At 38.1% G+C, this 24,099-nt stretch overlaps 1 protein-coding gene across 1 annotated transcript in view; it reads left to right on the forward strand.

Moving 5' to 3' along the window:
• Positions 1-24,099, forward strand: part of LOC135201202 (transformation/transcription domain-associated protein-like) — a 204,832-nt gene that overhangs the window by 66,736 nt on the left and 113,997 nt on the right. Inside the window, 2 exon segments of the mRNA XM_064230080.1 lie at positions 7,717-7,944; positions 21,617-21,721. Coding sequence (XP_064086150.1) covers positions 7,717-7,944; positions 21,617-21,721 — 333 coding nt within the window.

Below are 24,099 nucleotides of genomic sequence, written 5' to 3' on the forward strand. Positions count from 1 at the left end.
TCGAATGCTTTTGGCATCAGAAACTCAGACTACGTCTAAGTTCCATGCCGGAACCTTTGATCCAGAGAATTTCAGAGACTCACAGACCTCAAAGATCGTGAAGCTTTGTTGTTTGACAGAACCGAATCTCGGAGCCTAGAGGCCGTCAACAACATATTTTGCATATTCTACAATAGTTAGGACTTCTATCTTATCTCATACTTCATACAAAGAAAGATAGAACCATAACGAAATTCACAGAGGTCGAGGTGGAGGAACAGTCATTTCCCTTCACTATCTCCAGAAACGGCCCCTCCGATTGAAAAATGAAAAATAGGCAGCACTGGCTTTGCCTTGGCCAGAGACTGCCATTAATCTTGAAGCTCTTATCGCTTCTCGATAGTCTGAACGCCTTCAGAGTCAGAGAGGAGATATTAGATACTTCACTAAGTGACGATGTTAGATTACACAGATTCTCTCGGGAAGGGTCTTTGGACAATTCTCTGAATTACCTGACCTCTGTGAATCTAACCTCTTAGAGGCCAACATGTGGCGACTAAAGCTAATCCTCTAGGATCATGAATAAGGGAACAACTTAAGAGGAAGCTCCTTCGTCTTCAATATTACGAAAAACTTAACGAAAGGACGCCCTCGTCTCTCCTCACTTTCGACATACTTCTAAGTGAGGATTACTCAGATAACGTCAGTAGTTGTTGCCTTCGATCGAGAAGACCCGCACGGACGTGCACTAGTTTAACGAACCTCTTGAGGATCGTTACGTTCCGTGCCCAAGCCCATAAGCAATTCTCTCTTCTCGAGCTATGAGAGAGCTGAGAAATTATCCGAGATGATTTGGGCCAGTCGATCCAAACTCACCCTTCGAGGAACTGGAGAGCCGACCAATTTGGCTTCCAATTCTTTCAGACAATGTGCCAGAACATCTGTTCTCTGTTCGGATGTCTGGCACCCTCTCGCTATCACCGAGGTGATCCTCAAGCCGTTTGAGAGAAAATTAGAATTACAAGATCTTTGATGTTATTCCAATTTCTTCGTGAGGAAAATTTGTAGAGGTCTGAATTGCTGTTTATTCAGGGAAAACAAGCTTCTCCAGCGAGGAAATGGTCCCCAGCAAACTTATCCATCCCTCACTCAGCCTGCTTCCTTCCCTAAATAAGGCTGCGCTTTGCATAAGCAGGAGAGCATTATTATAGTGCTATGCCGCGGTAGATTCGTACAGAATGTTACCGTGCGGTAAACCCGCACCTAACAAGTATAAGAGATATCTTGTTGAAATTTTCAATAAGTAAACGGCAGGTATGATCATTCAAGATTACTAGGAAATTTCCTCAACCCGAGGCTAAAATCCATGATTGTAGGGCAGAGAGACGGTTTATTCAGCCCTTCCCGCAAGGGAGAGAGACGTAAACAAAAACCGCGCAATGACACCGAGCTAGCCGGTACTCTGCGTAGATCACAGTAACAGCAGCCTGATCATCGTCTCGCACTATGTGCCTGAGTTGCCAGCTACTCCTTTTACGAATAGGGAGGGTAGGTATGAAATTATCGAGCCAAAGGAAACTCTCAAGCAGTCATTTATTTAAACGAAACAAAATTCGCTACATACAGAAACTGAGTTGATGTTGCAGTTCAATTAGAATACTTCTCGTCTAAGTCGGCAACTCCGTAGAATAAAACTAGGATATGCGCCCTACCCCTCGGACAATTCCAACTACTTAAGTTAGTAATCAATGTCGAGAGGTTAATATACGTAGTATATTTATAGTATTCTGAACAACGATCTCCATCCTAATTCTTTCCTTCAAGAAAACAAAATAAGGATTGGAGATCGACCACCACCTTCGATCTCTATCAAAAAGAGTGAAGGAGAAGTCTTCCTCGAAGGAAAGCTTCAATGGTGAACAGAATACTATCTGCCTGAGTTGCCAGCTACTCCCTTTACGAAGGCAATAGGTATGATATTATCGAGCAACAAAAGGAAACTCTCAAGCAGGCCTATTTAAACGAAACAGAATTCGCTAAATACAGAAGCTGAGTTGGTGTTGTCGTAACAATACCTGAAGAGTTGTTCTTACTCCGAAAACTCTTGGAAGGTTGAAGGGAGTGTCTCAAATAAATACATAGAACAACAGTTCTTTCGGCTTCTATCCGCAGAGGTAAATACGATATGCGTATATGACTCGACCCATGCGTTAGCAAAATGACGCCAAAGATAAACTACGTAAGTATTGTAGTAATTTGAACATCGAATTCTCTACTACATCTTTCCTGGACGAGGAAGAGAGAAAGAAAAAGAAAACGACTGTCCACGTTCTAATGAACGAGACTTTTAAAAGAACTCCTTGACTCTTTGCCAAGACTTTTCCAAGCAAAAGGGAGTAACATTCGAATAGAGATCATCAAGAGAGAACGTAGGATCGAAAAGACGTTCAATGTTCTTATGATATGGACAAAAGACTTCCTGGATAGCTACAAGTCTTTCTCTTAACCCCGGATGAGCCTCTGAAAATGAATGAGAGCTCTTCCGAAATTTGTTAATGAGTTTATCCGCTTAAACGATAAAAACGTTAAAATCTATGTCAATGAGAACTACCCCATTTATGAGGGGTCCCCCACTTAAATGACAAAGGGGAAAACGAAAAGTCCTGACTTGACAAAACTATTAGCACTTTGCTAATGGGGAAAACCCTTTAACATGACCGAAAGTCACCCAGGAATCCGAGTATATAATTCTTCCCGATTCTCAAAGAATCGATGAAGAGGAAAGAGGGATCGAAGAAAAAATTCGGGTATGTCTCTCCGCTAACTCCGAACCTCCTTTTAAAAATTTCTGTAAAGAAATGTCCTCAACAGCAAATAAGACGCCTTCAACAAGTCTTTTTCTCTCGCAAAAGCGTCCTGCACCGAGCTTCCACCGAAGCGTCCTGGCGAATGTCCACAAAAGCGTCCTGCTGAGCGTCCTGCTGAGCGTCCTGCCGAGCGTCCTCAAAAGCGTCCTGCTTATCGTCCTGGAAAGCGTCCTGCTGAGCGTCCTCAAAAAACGTCCTGCTTAGCTACGAGCGTGTCTGAGCAGAGAACACCAAGTCTTCTAACGACGTTTCAGAGAGGAACTCGTTGAGCGCCTTGATGCATGCAAGGCCCGCCAAGAGGCGTCCTGGCGAGCGACCTTGCCAACATCTCAATGTTATGACGAACCGCGTTTTGCGTATGACATTGAATATTTTAAGGGATCGTCCTCATGCGAGTCTCCCATGGAGAGCCGCACGCTGCTCCTGAAGAGTGTGAACACTAAAGGAAGACGTATGGCTTTCGTCTTCAGCAAGGTGCTTGCCGAGCGTCCTGGAGAATGTCTCTACTTATAGGACGTCGAGCACCTCCAAAAGCTTCCTCACGTCTAAATTGCCCTTCTTATGCCGACCAGAGACATAAGTTGTTTGACTGTGCAAAGCAGCTTGCCGGCCGTCAAAACTTATCAGCTTGCTTTATCGAAGTAAAGCGAACGTTACATAACGTATACGGAGCGCAATGAGGAGAGGAGACGAATACTGAGTTGCTCCTCCAAAAGGTTGGGGAATCAAGAATGTCCTTGATTACCAAATTCTTTTGGAATGCTAGCGAGGTTGAAACAGCTCTAACTTCATGAGCGTTCACTCGCAGGAGGCTCAAATCACTCTTCTGGCAAGATGAATGAACCTCCTTAATAATGTATAAGTGATATACATCGTTATATCATGAGCGTTCATCGCAGGAGGCTAAATCACTCTTATGGCAAGATGATGAGCCTCCTATGTATACATGATGTATACATGAGCGGTTCACTCGCAGGAGGCTCAAATCACTCTTCTGGCAAGATGAATGAGCCTCCTTAATAATGTATACATGTGGTATAACCTGAGCGGTCAACCGCAGGAAGGCTCAAATCCACTTCTTTGGCCAAGATGAATGGCCTCCTTAATAATGTATAAAATGATATATACATGAGCGGTTTCCGCAGGAGGCTCAAATCACTCTTCTGGCAAGATGAATGAGCCTCCTTAAATGTCCCTTAGGAAAAGAGCCAGTGCATTCTTCTAAAAGGGAAATGTGGTCTCTTTACTCTTTCATCCTCTCGTGACAGAGAGAGGACGTGAAGCGTCCTCTTCTCTAAAGCTTCTTTAGGGGGCGCGAGTCCTTCCGACGAACTCCAACCCCTGTGTGGGGAGGACGCCTCGGAGACGAGAAGCAATCCTTCAAGATTCGTACACGTGCACGATCTTTAGCAGCCTGGGAAGAGTCAACAGGTTCTGCCGAAGGGACGCCAGATCGGTGGGGAGCCCCCGTAACCCTCTTGCGGCTTTTGACATGCCCTCCTCCCTGAGTCCTGGGAGTCCGACAGAGGTCCAGTCTAGAGGCCTTATGGGGCCGATCTGACGCCCCCTCCACAACACAAGGGGCACTACACTTCACAACACTGATTGGAGAGCGAGCACTTTAGTCTAAGATTACTTGATGAATCCTTTAGCAGACACTTCTTCTAGGCTCGTAAGCCATACCACAGGGTTAGGCAAAATAAAATACAGGAGGTTAGAAGGTTTATTATTCTAACTTCTGTTTTACTGTGGAGGAAACTCCTGATTCTAACACGCTCTAAAATGCGTAAATGAATCCTCCTTCTTCCGTAATCAGTCACACATTACACTAATTACCTTATGCAAAGAAAACATGTAAACGTCATATATACTAAGCGAGTGTCTATCGAAAGTTCCGGTAGCCTCACCTTACCATGCAGACAACAAAGTCTGAAACTAGGCTAACTAGCTTCAGACATCAAATGCAATGAAAAAATTTACGATAGCGTATGCCTAGCCACAAATCCAAGTTAATAATCGAAAGAATAATTAGGATACTTAAGTGGCTAATGAAGTTTCAAAATCCTAGGCGGAGGTCTGTAAACAGTTGTTTACCGACCGGCGACAGAAAAAAATATGCATAGAAAATGGGAATAGTTCCTGATATCCGCCTCCCAGCGGCGGGAATGGGTACTACACCTGGCCGCCCACGTGCGTGTGCCGCGAATTTTTAAATTCTGTCGGACTTCAGAAAATACAGCTATATATATATCTGTCAGGTAAGTTTCATGAACAAAATACGTATTTGTTGGCAGTCTGATTTATTTTATATTTTATGATATCTACTTCACAATTTTTTTATTAAATGTATTGCATGTACTCATGTCAAATAATTATTAAGTAACCATTAACTATTATAATAATAATAAGAAAAATAAAAAAAAAAGCTTCCAAACGTCTGTTTACATCCAGCACTTACGAGTATCGAACAATCGACAAGCAATCACTTTACACAGTAAGCCATAAATTTTCATTATCTCTCTTCACTACTGAAACTACCAACAGTATAATAACCATTCATTTTTCTATTCTTTATTCTATCTTTACCTAATGTTTTTTTTTTTATTAAATGTATTGCATGAATAAGTTTTTCAATTTACAGCATCCTTTTACCAATAGAATACTTAAAGCACAAGGGGTAGATGCTGACCAATAGGAGAGCAGGACCTTATGGGGTGACTAGCATCAGGAACCAATGGGAGAGCGGGAGGATGGTGGCGAGTTTACTCGGTTGGCGGCGCGGGAGTTTCAAAATTGTTCTCGGTGGTCCGGGCGAATCTCGGGACTTTACAGCAACAACCTTTCGTATCTTGAAAACTTTTCGTATGTAGAGCAGTAAAATATTTCGCATTGGCTTTCGTATCTCGAGTTTTTCGTAAGTAGAGCCTTTCGTATCTCGAGGTACTACTGTACTTTCTTACCATCTTTAAGAGAGGATGTGATTACTCTCTACCTCTTTAAAGCTGGTTTAGTTTGCCCATTTTCCTATCTTTTCTCTAGGAGTGCTGTGTGTGATCTGGTAGGTTATATAAGTTGTGAGAGATCATGGAGAATTTTACCTCACCAAAGAAGCTTTCTTCGGAATATCTAAGAAACAAAGGAAATGCCCTGGAGTGAGTGGGTTGCCTTGTTCGAGATTTTTACCTACGGTGTCTATGAATTCTCACCCAACGTGCAGTAATCCATGTTCAATTTGTCGTTGTTGGTTGGTTGAACAATGGAAAAAGTTTTATGAGAAGGGTCAGTACAAGAGAAGGGAGATGCCACCATCTTTGGATGACCAAGCATCTTCAGCTTCTTTGTTCAGATAATGCATGATACTGTTCCATAGGTTTCATCACCTGGATTTGGTGCTTCCCATATCCCTTTGGTTTCCTCTAATGAGTCATTGTTGGAAGCATCAGGAGGGGTTTTGGGCAGTTTACAAAGATTGTGCATATGCTTTTAACCAATCACTAACACACACTGTTGAACTGCAAGCTGTGTCCAGGATAGCAAAATTAATAGTCACCAACACTGAAATAATTTTTAGATTTTTAATAAAAGAATATAACTCTTCCTCCTTTACACTACTTAAATACAGAATAAAACTCTTCCTCCTTTATACTACTAACATACAAATTTTTTGGACATGCTGGAGACAGGTGGCACTCTGATCCAAACACACACATTTCCTTACCTTAACATATATGTTAACTGAATTTCTCTGCCTAATTGTTTTGCTTCTGTGTGCTATGCTTCCTCTTCCTCCGACTCTAAACCTTCCCTGTCCTCTTCCACGTGTAATGACATTTATCTCCTCCTACTATATACTGGTTCAGATTTTATCACCACAGCAAGGGTCTCACTCTCACTCCTGTTTGACACTGCACCCAATAACACTTCTTGCCTACCAAAAAATTTCCTTAGGGCTTGCTTGCTGCATGGAATCAAACATTTTATCTGTTTCACTAAAAGACACTGTTGTTAACGCTATTTGTTTATCTTTAACCTCTAGCCCTGCACTGTCTAGTAGCTTAAATGTTGAAATACATTTTGGTATACTTACTTTGTACCTCTCCCGAATTGCACTTCTCTTCACAAATTCCAAAACGTACTTCTCCATTGTATGTTCCTTCTCCCTTTTGTAGCTGTCAAACCTTGTATATACCTCGTATGCTGCTGACATCTCATCCTTCTTGTACCACTTGTCCAAGTGTTTTAGCAAAACTTTCATTCCATCTTTGAGTGTCAACTTCTCAATATTCACTTCCTTGAAAATCTTGCTCCTTACCTCACTTCCTTCTGGGAACAACAGGGTAATGACCACAGTTTGTTTCTTTTTCTCAATATTGTGACAAACTGCCATGCTTTCAGCTCGTTTCCAGCGGTCATATCCCTTATCAGCACCAAAAACTGGCAACACAAGCTGCTGGCCACATTCACTGATGCTACTCATGTTTACGAAATATCTTCTCAACTGCTCGTCAATCTCCTCCCTCCTGCCACAACCACACTGCTATAATTTGTTGATCATGTAGACCAGTGTGGCAAGATAAATCAAAGGCAGACATAAAAAACTGCCTTTATTTACCTCGGAGATCAACACTACCAAGTGTCTATATCATCAAACCTCATTCCAAAGTCACCCCATCACAACCTGAACAAACATCATAAACATATGATGAGCACCAAGCACATCATACACAAATATTCTCAACAGAGTTAACATCCCTAATTCTGGGAAAGGTACTCACTTGAAGCCCTATGGAACTTCCTGTGAGAGAAGGAAGGAGAAAAGTGCTTGCAATTCTTCTCTTTCCCTTGGCCTGTGTCCTACTCTCCTCTGCAGGAGCAATAACCCTGGTTGTTGCCACAGAGTATCTACCATGGAAAGGATGACTGCTAATGGTGACTCAAGTGATAAGCCCCTTACAGGTGTAGCAACAGCAGATGATAGCAGTCACCATGGTAAGGGAAAGTACATCAATCACTATACTTCTCAGTTGAGGAAGCAGCTTACACTTGAAAGGAGCAGGGAGAGGTTGACAGCTGCAGGTCCTACTCCTTCACAGGAATAGTAACAGTGGGGATCCACATACACTTGCTCATGTTCTCCACACTGTTTCTCAATGGTAAACAAACACTAAAAACAAAAACATAAGTTCCAACTTAGCAGACAGCAAGAAGTCCTTGTTATGTAATTTCAACTTCTGATTTCAACTCATTAGAAATAATCAAAGATAAAAACTTATGGTTTGCATTTTTGTAGGAACAAACAATTGTATAAGTACTCAATTTTACCAGAAACATGACAAATTTTCAATCAATCTGTATTTTTCATAGCTAACTGGAAACCGGTTAAAAACAATCAACAATTGTTTATGCAAGGAATCTGGCATCTGACATTTAAAGCGTAGAAGAGGTGGAGAGTGGTCCTGGGAGCTGGCATTACCTGCTCCTGTACTCAACCACCAATACTATGCAGCAAGCAAAACATACCTGTCTAGACAGGAGGAGATGTAGATTGGCTTTAGGGTTGCTTTGCACCTTTACAGCTCCTTCTATATTAGAAGAACCATCAGCAGGGACTGAAGATAACTCCATATCAATTTCATCCTATAAGAGTAAAGAACCAGAATTAAAAAACAGCATTCACTCATAGATGTTGTATATGATCTGAAAAAAAGTGAACACCATGATACTTCAACACATTACTCTTAACTTTAAATGCAAGAAATTTTGATGAATGTTATTATTTTCATGAACAAGAGAGTGCAGTACAAAGCATAAATGAGAAACTACAAAAATGATAGTTACCAACAGCAGCCAATACTTCCAGTCTTAGGATCGAAAGTTCAAACACTTTGAAAGTACCAACACATTTACAAAATTCCCAACAACCTGAGATTATAGCCGTTAACAGAAAACTCATTTTTCAAGAGTAGTAATCCAACCTATACATTTTGATGCGTATTAGTCCTTTCACCAACTGAAAAAATGTGACATTTCCATCTCCATGAATGTCACTTGCTCATCTTATAAAAAAATCAATACAATCTAGTCACAACAAAACCCAAGGGCCAAAAAAAAAAAATACCTCAAACACTATACCTTCTACCATTTCTGCTTACAGGTAAGGAGCGCATGCTATTTTTCATATGCCTTTTTTATAAATACACTTGAAATAGTTCAAAATATATACATACAGAACTTTCAAGAGGGAATAAAAAAAGTTAAGGATAAATATTTATCAAGTTTCCTTCTAAACTTGCCATCAATTACATAAGAAAACTTTAATACCTAAATCAAGAGGAAGTTTCATCACCGCTCCATCAATGATATATAACTTCATTTGAAATCTCAAATTACCTCCACTTTTTGTCTTTTGTTTACTAGACAAAAGAAAAGCAGCAGTTCACAAGAGCACCAAATGGATCCAAGTTATAACAAACTACCCTCCTATTATTTATTACTTAGTCTTTTCTTAACCCTCTTACGCCGATTGGACGTATTAAACGTCGAGTCAAAATGTCTCCCGTATGCCGATTGGACGTATCATACGTCGGCTCAAAAAAGTTTTTTTTAAAAAAATTCGCGGAAAAATACTTATAGGCCTACCAGCCGAAAACTTTTGTATCACGCGCCTTGGGGGATGCTGGAGTTCACGGATCAAGGCGTTGTTTTGTTTACAATCGCTACGCAGGCGCGCGCAAGCGCGAATTTCTTTCTTATCGCACTAAAAGTATCAGTGACACATCTTGGAAATTATTTCGTCACTTTGACATAATTATTGCACCATTTTAAATTATCCTTTACATGAAGTATTATATATGAAAATGTGCGCAATTTCATGCACAATACAACTAAAAAATACTCATGATTGTAGCTTTTATCAATTTTGAAATATTTTTATATAAATAACGATAAGTGCAAAAAATTTCAACCTTCGGTCAACTTTGACTCTACAGATGGTCGAGAAACGCAATTGTAAGCTAAAATTCTTATATTATAGTAATATTCAATCATTTGCCTTCATTTTGCAACAAATTGGACGTCTCTAGCACAATATTTCGATTTATGGTGAATTTATGAAAAAACCTTTTCCTTACGTTCGTGCGATAACTCTTCCGATAAATTTTTTCGTGCGATTGTCCTAATGTTTGCACCCTTTTAAATTTGCCGTTACATAAAGTTTTATATATGGAAATGTGCGCAATTTCATGCACAATACAACAAAAGACAACCCCTGGTTGTAGCTTTTATCAGTTTTGAAATATTTTCATATAAATAACGTTAAGTGCAAAAATTTCAACTTTCGGTCAGCTTTGACTCTACCGAAATGGTCGAAAAAAACGCAATTGTAAGCTAAAACTCTTATATTCTAGTAATATTCAATCATTTACCTTCATTTTGCAACGACTTGGAAGTCTCTAGCACAATATTTTGATTTATGGTGAATTTATGAAAAAAAAAAAATTACGTTCGCGCGGTAACTCTTCCGAAAAAATCAGAATTTTTTTGTGCGATTGTCGAAATGTTTGCACCATTTAAAATTAGCTGTTTCATAAAGTTTTATATATGAAAATGTGCGCAATTTCATGTAGAATACAACTAAAAATGATTGAAGGTTGTTGTAGCTTTTTCTCTTTTTTTCGAAATATTTGCATATAAATCACGATAAATAGAAAAAAAACCACGTTCGGTCAAATTTGACTCTACCGAAATAGTTGAAAAACGCAATTGTAAGCTAAAACTCTTACGGCCTAGTAATATTCCGTCATGTTTCTTCATTTTGAAACAAATTTGAAGTCTCTAAAACAATATTGTGATTTATGGTGAATTTTTGAAAAATATATTTACCTTCACTCCGCGCGCCGATTCGCGGCCGCAGGCTCCGAAATACGTACATCGCATTATCCTAATATTTGCTCCTTTTCATATTAGCCTTTTTATAGAGTTTCATATATCAAAATGTGCGCAAATTCATGAAGAATACAATAAAAAATAATTGAAGGTTGTAGCTTTTTCCATCTTCGAAATATGTGCATATGAAAAAATATATATATTAAAATTTCGACATTCGGTCAAATTTAACTCGTCCGAAATGGTCGAAATCTGCAATTCTAATCTAAAACTCTTACAGTATCGTAATATTCAATCATTTGTCTTAATTTTGAAACAAATTGGAAGTCTCTAGAACATTATTTAGAATTACGGTGAATTTTTGAAAAAATATTTTTTTGCGTCCGCGCGTTACGAATTCGTACATCATTTTGTGATAATATTTTTCCGGTGTTACTTTTATTGTTTTACAATGTATTATATATCAAAATGATTGCAATTTAGTGTACAATACAACGCAAAAAAAAAGTAACTGGTTAGCTTTGACCGTTTTCTGCACAGCGTGATTTGAATACAATTATGTATGAATTTTTTTTTTTCGCTACCATATATCGCATTATTTACATATGATAATGATATTATTTTTCATTTCTGATGGTTGCATTCTAAACTTCAGGCAATGACAAAAAAAGGAGCCAAAAATGAACTCTTAATCTTCAAAAGTACGCGCGCTGTAATTTTTTGAAAAAATTATTTTTTCCACTTCCGCGCTCACTCCAAACCAGGCCCGGCATACGGGAGACGTTTTGATTTTTAGGGCTCCGGCTCTTAAGAGGGTTAAGATATCCATTGCATCTGTAGCCATGCCTATAACTTTTATGTTTAGTTTAGAATTTGTTTTATAAAGTGTACTCAATGTTTTGTGTGGTTTTGTAGTTAGATTTTGTAGTCTGTGAAATTTGTGCGGTTTTCTTTTGTGTAGTGTATTTTTACTGTAAAGTATACTGTTTAAGTATGGAACAGCAAACATGTCAAAATATTCCAGGTAAGCCCTGTTGTACCTTCATGTCCCTGCCTAACAAGAACTCTCACCTACCATATAGCACATGTTGTGGCTAGCAATATGGCAAATTTTTTATCAACTTGTATTCTTTTATAACTAACAAATCTGAGGTCTTAATACTAGGATAATCTTCTAGTGCCAGCTGGAAATCCAGTAAACATAATTAAAAAAAACTTGTGTGATCCAGGGACTATTGGCATCTGTCCCTGCTCACAAAGTACTTGGTAGTTCCAACAAAACCTTGGACATCCCGTGAGCTTGTCAGTTACATTCTCACAGTCTTTAAGAGAGGATGTGATTACTCTCTATCTCTTTAAAGCTGGTTTAGTTTGCCCTTTTTCCTATCTTTTCTTTTCTATCTTTTCTCTGGGTGTGCTTAGTGTGAGATATCTTGTAGGTTTGTATAAGTTGTGAGAGATCATGGAGAATTTTGCCTCACCAACGAAGCTTTTCTATGTTTTGTGACATGTCTTGGATGGCTGACTGCTCAGTAGCTACTCTATGTTAAGAAACATAGAGATAATGTTGGGAGAAGCATTCTGGTGTAAATTTGCTTGCAATGTATTGCAACTTTACATTCATATTCATGATCAGAAGCCCAAACCACTGCATTATATAAAGTTTGAAAGCAAAGTCCAAATTTTCATTCAAATATCTCGGTTCCTATACGGAAACATCTTATCCAACTACTTCAAATGATCATACACATGGATCCCTACTGACCTGAATATATTACCAATTTAGTATTCTCAATAACATGATAACGATTGTGAGTTTTCACAATTTTAGTAGCTCAAATATATGGATATACCTTGAGTGATGTTTCTCTTAAATTGATGGATTTGTTCTTAGGACCAGCAGTCATGGTGAGTTGTTTCATCCATGGAGAAAGATTTTGAGTGTTGGAAAGTCTTTTATCTTCTACTTTGTAATTCACCTTCATTTAATAATTGATGATTGTAAGAGAAAAAGGTCTTCAAGGGTTTTTATCTTCTACCTAGCCTTCTTGGATTATCAACTTCTACTGCTTACCTGAATGTTTCGTGGATGTTATCACTGAACATCAGCGTATCTTAAGCCAAGCATTCACGCTACAGTTTACCTGTCAGTCTCCCTGTCAGTTAGTCGAAACAGACATTAAAACATAAGTGTGGACGACAGTTTGTGGGCGGAGTTAGTCCTCTCACCCGAAATTATGAACTGATGGAACAGATGATCACAGGTGTGGACAAGTAACCAGCGATTTTATGACAGTTTGCCTTTGGACTTTGTCTGGGAAGGATCTCAGCAGCTTGGACCAGAATATGAATAAACTGTGTATAGGCCTAATTCATGTCATTGTTAGACCCTGCGGCACTATTTTTAGACCACTGTGAGTCCAAATCATATACAAACAAAAAATTATTTCCACGTGATACAAACAGTCCTGTCTTTTCATAAATAACTGAACTAACCCCGGGGTCTGATTTAACCTTATTCATTAACATTGTAGGAGAATATACATCTCTTTTTAATAGGCAATACAGGTGGTCCCTGGTTATCTGGTAGGGGTTCCGTTCCTGGTCATGCGCCATAAAGCGAAAATCGCCATCAAGTGAAGCATTAAAGTCTAAGGGAGAAAAACATACTTATGGTGCTGATAAGCAGTTATTGGCGCCATAAGTATGTTTTACTCCCTTAGACTTTCATGCTTCGCTTAATGGCAATTTTTGCTTTATGGTGCCCCCATTAACCACTATGGTGTGCGTCATAAGAAACCTTATTTTTTAATGAATATTTTCAAAACCCACCATAGAGTGAAGCAGCCGATAACCGGGGACCACCTGAATAGACCATACTCTGTTATGCCTTTTTGCTTCTTTCCTACTTTGAAGCGAATTGCTGAAGCAGTTCCTATATGTAGCTCCACCTCCTTATCAACCAGTGGAGTTTCCATCACTGCTGTATAGTATTGTCACAATGAAGGCTAGAGGAGCACTGTGGGCGGTGATCTTGAGTTGACTGTCCAACTGACAGTTCAACTCTGTGTGGACATTCATACATCAAACAGTGGGTGAACTGACGCGTAAACCTGAGTGTGAATACCCAGCCTTACAGGTAGAAGCATCTTCTTTCATAATCTGTGGGCTTTCAGCTATTCTAAGCGACCTTTGGAGTTGCTTGAGCCTAGATTTCTAACTCACAAAGCAGCCAATTGCTCTTCTGAATACTTTGATACTAGCAAATAACATAGGACACGCTTATCTTAGTTTTGCATCTACAATGCATGCAACTTAGGGCAATATATGACTGATGGGGATATGATGAAACAAACAGTTTTAAAACAACAGAAATGACCCTACGGCCGCGGCATCTTTGATCTCTAATGGCCACCGATGGCTCGATCTTGAATAGTCAGTAGGATTTGAGAACGTATCTATTTGCAATCCAATATACAAATATGAGAGCAATTTTATCATATTACATTACTCTGACTTCTAGAGTCCAGGGAAAAAGTTTGTAAAAGCATCTGCATATGTATTAAGTTCACCAACAGCATTGTAGTCTCTCTTAGACTCTTTGTAGTGGCCGCTGGCAACTCTGCGTCGGCCGCTAGCCCAGCGACCGTCGACGCTATCGCTTGTTCGGACTCTTGCAAACGGCTTCGTCCTCTTGCTCTGAGCTTACCAACCACTGACATCTTGACTTTCTTGCTGACTGGGATGTGACAGTCCTGGCACGAAGATGAAGAAGAATTTACTCTTCTCCTCTTGGTCCAAGGATCAGTCACGAAATCCCGTATCCTCCAACGCTTGACTGGTACACACAGTGACGTCATCGAACTTAACGATGACACCAGCTAGCGGAAGAAGAGAAGACGACGACGAATCACGCCTTTTCTTTTTGTCTTTCTTAGCAATTTTCTCCTCTAGATCTTGTAATATTTTCATTACTGTGTGTACCAATGAGTCAGAAAGCTTATTTGGTTCCGGAGGCAGCGAAGTAGATCGAGGAGCAGTAGGCTGTGACGTCATCGCAACATCATGGATCTACGGCTATTACAGCTTAAGCTTATCCTACGAGAAAATTCATATTTCTCCATAAGTGTGTGCTCCCGAAATGAAAGCGTAATATAAAGATGCAACCGAAGACGACGAGAGGTTGGTAGCAGTAGGCTGTGTCATCATGACTACCGCCATTTTGAAAGCGGTTTTGGCTATGACGCCATCACGCTTGATGAAAGTGTGAGGCTGTTGATGGTACTCTTGCAGCCAAGATCAAGAGACCCAACCTGCTGTGGCATTTTTACTTTACAAGGATGTGACAGTCCTGGCTCGAAGATGAAGAAGAAATTATTCTTCTCCTCTTGGCACGAGGATCAGTCACGAAGTCCCTGATTCTAGCCTTCTCCAACTCTTCACAGCCACACTAGACTAAACTTCCATTATTCACTTGTTCGACAATTACAACTACTTCTTGTGCTTCCATATAATAGGGATGTAACAGTCCTGGCTCAAAGATGGAGAAGAAACTTCTCCTCTTGGCTCGAGGATCAGCTACGAAGTCCCTAAGCTTGTTGACGCCTAAGCGGAAGGATACAGTGGAAAGACTCGTGTCTTTTCCATTATGTGACTGTTATATCTCCTAACGCTTGTAATTTCTCTCAAGAACAATGTGCATTAAAAATCTCCAAATCCGAAAGCATAGTTGTAAAGTATTCTTGTACCTCAAAGTGAAAATGGAAGCATGTCTCCGTGTAGGCAGCAGCTGTGAAGTGACGTCATGGCGGTCGCCATGTTTATGACGTCAATGAGCTTCTTGAATGCGAAGCCAGCATTCTACCAGAATTACAAGGCTGTTGTTATTCTCGTAGCCATTGCAACCCGACATTAAAGGCTGCCGTGTTGCACTATCTTCTACTTTACAGATGGCAATGCATCCGACCGCCATTCAGTGCATATCAGGATAAAAGGGATCTTGGATGGCAGCTCAACGTTATATAGCAAACCAACTGTCCTTCTTGGGTTGGTACTGATAAGCCTAACGCCAACCGCACACCTGCATCATTCCTGCCCACGTATCTGGAACGAAAACAAGATGATGATGCACACCTCTCCACGCAGGGAAAGGAGCACAATCAGTCATAGTTACTTCCAAAAGCACATCCTGTTACACCCAAAGTTTGGATTTACAGGCAATCCATACGAATATGTGATATTCCAAGGCACCGGCAACGAATTAACTGTACCTTAAGCGTTTCTGCACCTACGACTTACTACACGATGAGTACCTCGATGCGAAATTGTCAAAGAAAATATCCGGGCGTTTATCTGCTTCTTGTGATATCCAGGAAGTCTCGAAGCATGAGAAGGCTTCATGTTCACATGCCCGGGAATTCCAAACAACAAATTTAAAATAAAAAAGGGCAAACTAAACCGGCTTTAAAAGGACGGAGGCAAAGCACATCCTCTCTTAAAGGCGGTAAGAAAATAACTAACGGGGTTACGAGTTAAAGAGGGGTATGTGGGTGGCTCCACATGTCTTATGACCAAGCACAGATGCCAATAGTCCCTTGCGTACACAATTATTTTAAACTTTACCAGTTTCCAGCTGGCGCTGAGCATTTATCCTAATGTTAAGACCGAAGGTTTGTTTCGTATATGAATAACTATTTTTTCATAAAAACCCATCAATCATATACACTGACTTCCCATCTCCAAACCCTTTGAATTTTACCGCAATGCATCCTGACTACAGGGACAGGTATCCAGGCGGCACATGTATGATTGATCACACTTGTCTAGAAGACTCAAGTCTTTGAGTTTAGAGGCAATCAAGAGAGCAAATGACATTGATATATGACTGATGGCCTAGCATGAAGAAACTAGTTCTGTCTTAAGAAAAAGTGTCTTCTTATCAATAATGAATAAACTGTAGAAACAGATATTAGTGCATTTAATCAACGCTGAACCACCAGAATGCATACAGCAATAATAATTTAGAAAATAACAATACGAGTTATTTTTTTAACAGATGAATAATGCAGCTCATTCATGACAGTAGAGAAGTACTAACTGAAAAAAGCATGAATTTTGCAATTCAATGTTTGTTGCCGGGAAATTATGATGATAGGTCATCTATAATTATGAAATTATTGCCTAATAAATGTCATAAGAGATTAGTTTTAGGAAAACATATAAGATACAGAAGTATTATTTTCCAACTAAATCCACAACAACAAAACTGAGTTGGAGGGGTATATATGCTAAGAGCTTTTAAGAAAGTAGTGCGCTCAAACAATGCCAAGATCAAAAGATTAACTACCTATACAGGCATGTCAAAAACTTTGGAAAATCATGCAAACAATCTCAAAAACAACTCAAGACTGAACAAATAATTCTATTACTACAACTGTTACCGATTAGTTTTTAATGTCATTAAATATCTTTAATTCTCTCTGGAACATACTCTTATAACTAATCTCTCTGAACTACAGTTCAAACAAACTGAAAATTCCTAAAAACAGGTGAACAAAACTTCTAAAATGATTGCCAAATAAATCTGGTGAAGACTTGATTGCAGTAAAGATTACAGAACTAAAACACCTTACTAAAATCAAATATTGTATAGCAGACTTATTCGCACATCCTCTGAATAACAAAAAATAGTAGTGGAAAATTGTTATACTCCAAGTGCTAAAATACTAAACTTCAAGAGTTGTAGTGATATCTTGCTCCATCTCTAAATAAATATCAATATGTAACCTTCCTAGTTTTAATATGATTTTTCGAATAAAAATCTACATATAACACTGTTATAAAAACATAGTAAGGAATACTCAAATAATGTAAGTACCAGCTAAAGGTAAGGGTCAAAACCTTCAGTACCATCAAGGATATATCACTTGAAGTACAACCAATCCATATCTAAGCAAGCACAAATTAAAAGGAACAGAAACCGCCCAAGTTAGTTAGAAAACCAATTGAAAACTCAACCAACATACTGAGGAACCATCAATACTTACCAAAGTTAGTTAGAAAACCAACTGAAAACTCAACCAATATATGGAGAACCATCAAATAAATAACCAAACTCCAAGCTACTGATAAACAAGCTTGATTTTTCAAGAAACAACCAACCTCCAATGGCATTGAGACAGATTGAGGTTTTACCTCCTTTTCTACACTTCCTTCTAGAGCCGTATCAAGGTCTGAAGTCTCTTCTTTGATGCTGGCAAACACTGAAAAGTTGGCTCTTTCTGCTGCATCAGCCCAGTTTATTACAGCCGTTACACAAGGGAGGAGGACTTGAAAGTTACTATTTTGTATTGGATTACCTGAAAAGAAAAAATAATAACAGTATGATTTTCCAAAAGGTTAGTCCAATTTATTTCATAAAAACTGACACTGCAATAACTATATGATAATAAACCAAAAATAACATTGCTGGACACGATATCAAGCAGTAATTGAATTGAGTACAACACCTACTTTGAGCTGTGACCAACAACAATTGAATGCACTGTTTAATCCAATAGTGAGGGCCCATGTGGTCCCAGTTCTGGGAGCATATTATGTAGAGTAGCCGATCATTGACACGTGCCTGCATGCTTTCATGGAACACCTGAAACAACAAATATGTGTATCAGAAATATAAGCTGACCATAATAGTTTACCTATGAATAAATCTAAATTCCCTTTTACACTGCCTTAATAATAATAAACATAATCATATCCTGACTTTAGTTATTTGAATATTTGCTGATGGTGCTATGTTCACTAAATGCAGAGCTATTTGCAAAATCACTATTTATATGGCAGAAACCACTAAGACAGGCAACCTAGAACCCTACTTATCAGAGACCTAACTGAAACAAAGATGAGAAAAGAGAAGGAAAAAACGGTGGGGCCTAACACCAGAGCATTAAATAAAAAAATTTTTTTTTTGCATCAACCCTAAAAATGGCATTCAATGTTAACTCACAGGGCTGTCCCAAAGGGGGTTTGTTCTTAAAAAATATATATAACACACTAAATATATCGTGATTTATAAATCCTGCACACGGATTAAACTAAAAATTTGAACATAAAATTTAAGTCAAAGGCCAAGTGCTATGACCTATGGGGTCACTCAGTGCTTACACAACTAAAAATGTAGAAAATTCTGATAATTTCTGAAATTTTTTGTTTTCCCAAAACTTGATGCTTGCTGTTGGCTGAAAACTGGACAATCAAATATGATGTTTAACTGTAAATAATGGGTGAATTCTGGGAATTTGTTATATGGGCTTCTCATAAAATAACTACTGGTAAAACAATGGTGGCCAATCTGAAGATAATATACTATTACTTGGATATGGCATTCTTTTGGGAATGATATCCACTACAATTCAATAGCAGGTAATCATACTGATCTGTTATTGCCAGATACCTTATTCCACACAGCTTGCCATTTACTATAGATGATGGAACATCAGTCCTTCCTAAGTTTACAAAACTTTTTCCCATTGAGGGGAACACCAATTAGCACACTCCTAACAAGTTCATGGAAAAGCAGATACCAACACCAACCTGGAAAAATTTGGCTCTTATATGTGGTTGTGTACATCTTAAACCAGACAAAAATGCTGGTTCCAACTTTGCTGTTAATTCCGTGTTTCTTAATGCTTCATCACGATACACATGAATCACAAGTTCCAAAAACTGAGCCATTAACTCAGTGTCCTCAGAAAATCTTTTTTCTACATACTGCATTAACTTGACCAGCAAGATTGACTTTTCTCTTAAACTAGGGCCCTGATTGATGGCTATTGGTGTCTTGTTCTTTACCCACTCTTCCACCATCTGCAAAGAAAAATTGAGATATTACATCAGCACACTTCTTGACATAATTATGCAGTCTAAATAAAGAAAAACTTAACAAAAGAGTACCTCCCAGAGACTACAATTCTGAAACCTCCACCATTCAGCATTGGAACAGATACCTCAATGATATTGGCTGCACTGGTTGCAGTTATTTACCATCAGCTCCAATATAAAAACAAAAAATAAATAAAAAAAATTTAAAAAACAAGCCTTACCTTTGTGATAGCTTTCATAACTTTGACATCAGGGGTTTTCTCAATAAGACCAACCAAGATTGTGCCAATAAAAGCTTTCTTCATTTCAACACCCATCACACCAACACGATTTTTGACCAAGTCCAACGAGAGAATCAACAGCTCACTTCCAACTAAAAGGACATACAAAATTGCAATAAATCAATCATATGTTTGTTAAAGTGTTTTATGGATCCAAAATAACAATAAAAGTAAGATCTGGATACATGAACTTCAAGCAGAAAATAAATTAAAGAAAACCAAAAACATGAAGTTTTTTTTACACAGTCAGATGAAAAGAAAAAAATGTTGAGGATGTATTTAGTTAACTGATTGGATACAGACATGACTGTGGAAGATATGATACATGACCTAATTTCTAATTTAAATTTCAGAATTCTTTTAATAAAGGACAGAAATATCATGAACACTATTCTCCTGTAAAATGTAATGACCTTACTAGTATTCTAGTATTATTGGTACATGTATAAGGCAAACCTACTGCTGTATGGGGGCCAGCTTCCACTTCCTCAACAAACAGTTGCTAAATTTATTCTTTTTATCTATTTCTTCTTTGGGATTAAAACTTAAAACCATACCAATCTTAAGTTTATAAACATATCAATGAAGAAGAAATCAGACAGAGAAACCACACTTTGCTCTAAATATGACAAATTTTTTAATCAATTTGTATCTTTAAAGGGTGTACAAATGGCTAAATTCTGAGAAGAAAAAAATTTAGTTACTGATATCTTTGGACAGATAAATGTTCAAAACACAAAATAAAGTACTACAGTATTACTGCTCAAAAATATGCTTTGAAGAGGTTTATAAGAAATTTTGTTCTTCTTTTATTGAGTGACAAATCATCACAAAAAATTGTGATTTCCTAATCCGTTTTAGTTGGACATGTAATTCTCCTAATAATCCCCTTACATAGACATCAATGTTTCCCTTCCACAGAAATGGAAACCCAGAAAATACTGGTATCAAGTGAGGTGACAAAGAGAAATTACAACTTCTGTCCAGTGACCAAATCATACGAAGTTTTACAATAATTTGTCATACACATGGATTAAATATGAAATTCACTTTATCTTGGTTATAACTTACACTAAAGGGACTTATATATATCATATTTCTTGTATGGACAATTATTTTCTGAGAGAAAATCAGCTCTTTACCTATCACAGCTTCAAAGTTAATACACCATAATCAATAATTTTTTCTTTTGAAATTCTCTCACAACTTGTATTCTAAAAAAGGAAAAAATATTTTGGGATGCAAAATCTTTTTTGCAGTAAATATGAAGAATGGTATCAATGTTTTCTCCCATAAATTCCATCAACTTACAGAAGTTGGAATTTTTTGTTTCCCTAACAAGGAAATTTTCAGCAGTGGTTGAATAAAGATGCACAATTACTATTTGAACCAAATCCCTTTGCCTATGAGGTCAGAAAACTAACAAACATTATAATGGGGCTTCATGGTATCAACAAGTCCCTTCAAAGAAATCCCATAAGCTCCTGCACTTACCTGCACTATTATCTGTAGCTGTATGACTTAAATGGTCTCTTGCCATTCGCTGTAAAACCTTCATAAAGGGCATGATCAGTCGATCAATGTAGCAAGGGTTGTTTTGGCACGCTGCTTTCAGTATCATCAAAGTCCCAAAATAACATGGTTGGAGGAGCACTAAGCACTTTTTTCATATGAGGATAAACCCTCAAATATTATTTTTGCTATCTGAGCATACAAATCTTCCAGCTCTTCATACCGAGAAGCCACAGTTGCACTTGTTGGTTCAGTAGGGAAGGTAGCCATCAAACGTGCTAAAAGAGAATGTGTGAGACGCACTACACGAGAATTGCTGTAAGTCATGCAAGCCACTAAACCCCGCTTCAGTCCACGCATTGCTTGCAATATCTGCTCTTTCCTCAACGTACCAATTAGATAAGTGAAAACTTCTAGTCCAACACAAACATTAGCTAAGTTAGGCTGGGATGATTCTAAACTCAAGAAATGTTTATCCAGCCAGGCTAATTTGGGATCTGCATTTGGCCACATATCAGGCTTAAGAGCTCTCTTCAAAAGAGTTACACAACGTGCTGATAATGCCTCACCAGGAGCAACCATGCCTGGTGTAGTAGTGCTCTCATTAACCTGACATGCAAGTCGAAGCAGAAAGTACACAACTGCATCTGCTTGTGTCTTTTCCATTGGTTTATTCATATCAATGCTTCCCCTAGAGCTGCCTCCAACAGATACACGAGCTCGTTTTGCATCTGGTCCCTCAGTTGAAGAAGATCGTTTGATTCCACCAGGTTGCTGTAAATGGGTAACCAAGCTTTCTGACCCACTATCACTATCAGCATCTTCCTTCACTCTTTGCTCCTCCCACTTGATGCAAACCTATATAAATAAACAATATTAATAATACATCCATGTCTCATTTAGAAAATTAAATATGACAATTTTTTAATCAATTTGTATTTTTCATAGCTAACAAACCTTCGGTCTTAACAACAAGATAATTTTCTAGTGCCAGCTGGAAAAAGGTTCAAAAACCATCAAGGATTGTAAAACATTAATATTCCAGTATTGAATCTCAATCATAAAAATCTACTCATACATGAATTTTAGCTTGATCATAGCAAGGAAATTCAATCAGACCTACAAGCTAAGATTTTCATGTTTCAAAGACTGGGGCACAAGTATTACTTATTCAAAGAACAATTTCCTTGAAGTAAAAAGCTGAAGCCTCTAATAAATCTGCTTCTTGTGATATCCAGGAAGTCTCAAAACATGAGAAGGCTTAATGTTCACATGCCCGGGAATTCCAAACAACAAATTCAAAACAAAAGGGGGGCAAACTAAACCGGCTTTAAACGGACGGAGGCAAAGCACATCCTCTCTTAAAGGCAGTAAGAAAATAACTAACGGGGTCAAGAGTTAAAGAGGGGTAAGTGGGTGGCTCCACATGTCTTGTGACCAAGCACAGATGCCAATAGTCCCTTGCGTACACAATTATTTTAAACTTTAACAGTTTCCACCTGGAGCTGAGTATTTATCCTAATGTTAAGACAGAAGGTTTGTTTCGTATATGAACAACTAATATTGCTCTTCAAAAGAGTTCTACCTACTATTGGGCAAAATTGCTATGGTTAATCTAATACCTAGTTTATACGGTTTACATGGACTACAATCTATTTTCTAAGCATTAAAAATTACTACTACGTCAATATTCAATGAACAATGTAAAATTTGATTCTTCCACATGTGAAATACAACTGATATTTATGTAAAACTTTCAATGGCAAATAAAATTCTTTTTGTACAGGATGATATTTGATGATATTACTTGTTGTGCTATCTCTCTGTTAACAAAGAGTTCCCCAAGTAATTAAAATACCTATGCATTACACAGGGAAATAGGAAACTCACTTCAGCTAAGTCAACAGCCAATCTCCTTTGATCCAAGTTAGCTGTTGGAGTGAAGCCAAGCCGATGCATTGCTTGAGTGATGTGATGTGTTAGATGGTGACGTACTGGATAGTATACATTTGCATGGCGGACAACTAGCTGTAAAATGTGCACTAACTGTCCAACTGAATGACCCTCTTCTACCAAAATTTTACGAGTCCAATGGGTCAGCATTGTGTTACCTGAAAGAATTGTTGAAATCTTTGAAGAACACGCTACAACAAAATATATCACAAGAAAAAACAAAATTTCTTCTTCAGATTATTGCAGCAAAACATATAAGCTTGATACAAATTTAGTTTTAAGGAATAGCTATACTATATCATATAAGGTACATATGCAACAGATTCTTAATATTTGCAAACAAAAGTATTACTTAATTTTTTAGTTTCCTTAATTGCAATTTTAAACTTGATAACTTCAGTTAGTTTTTACCTTATATCTCTGTAACTGTATATCCCTTGGTATCTTTGCATCCATTTTGTACTAAAATAACTTCCTCTTTCAAAATTTACAGGTTCTTTTTCTCTTGTTAATCTAATTTTGCTTTTCTTAACTTCTGTAACACACTTAAATGAATTTTAATATCTTCCATAAAATATTACATGATGTGTAAGCTAATATAGTAGTAACCAATGTCCTTCTATTACTGTATTATGGTATAACTATGCAAAAAAACAAGGGATCATAATTACAAGTAATAACAATAATTTGCAACAACATGCAGATAACTTACCATCTTCCATTCGAACAGGCATGGCTGGTGT

Source organism: Macrobrachium nipponense, chromosome 28 (genome assembly GCF_015104395.2).
Source record: "Macrobrachium nipponense isolate FS-2020 chromosome 28, ASM1510439v2, whole genome shotgun sequence".
NCBI lineage: Eukaryota > Metazoa > Arthropoda > Malacostraca > Decapoda > Palaemonidae > Macrobrachium > Macrobrachium nipponense.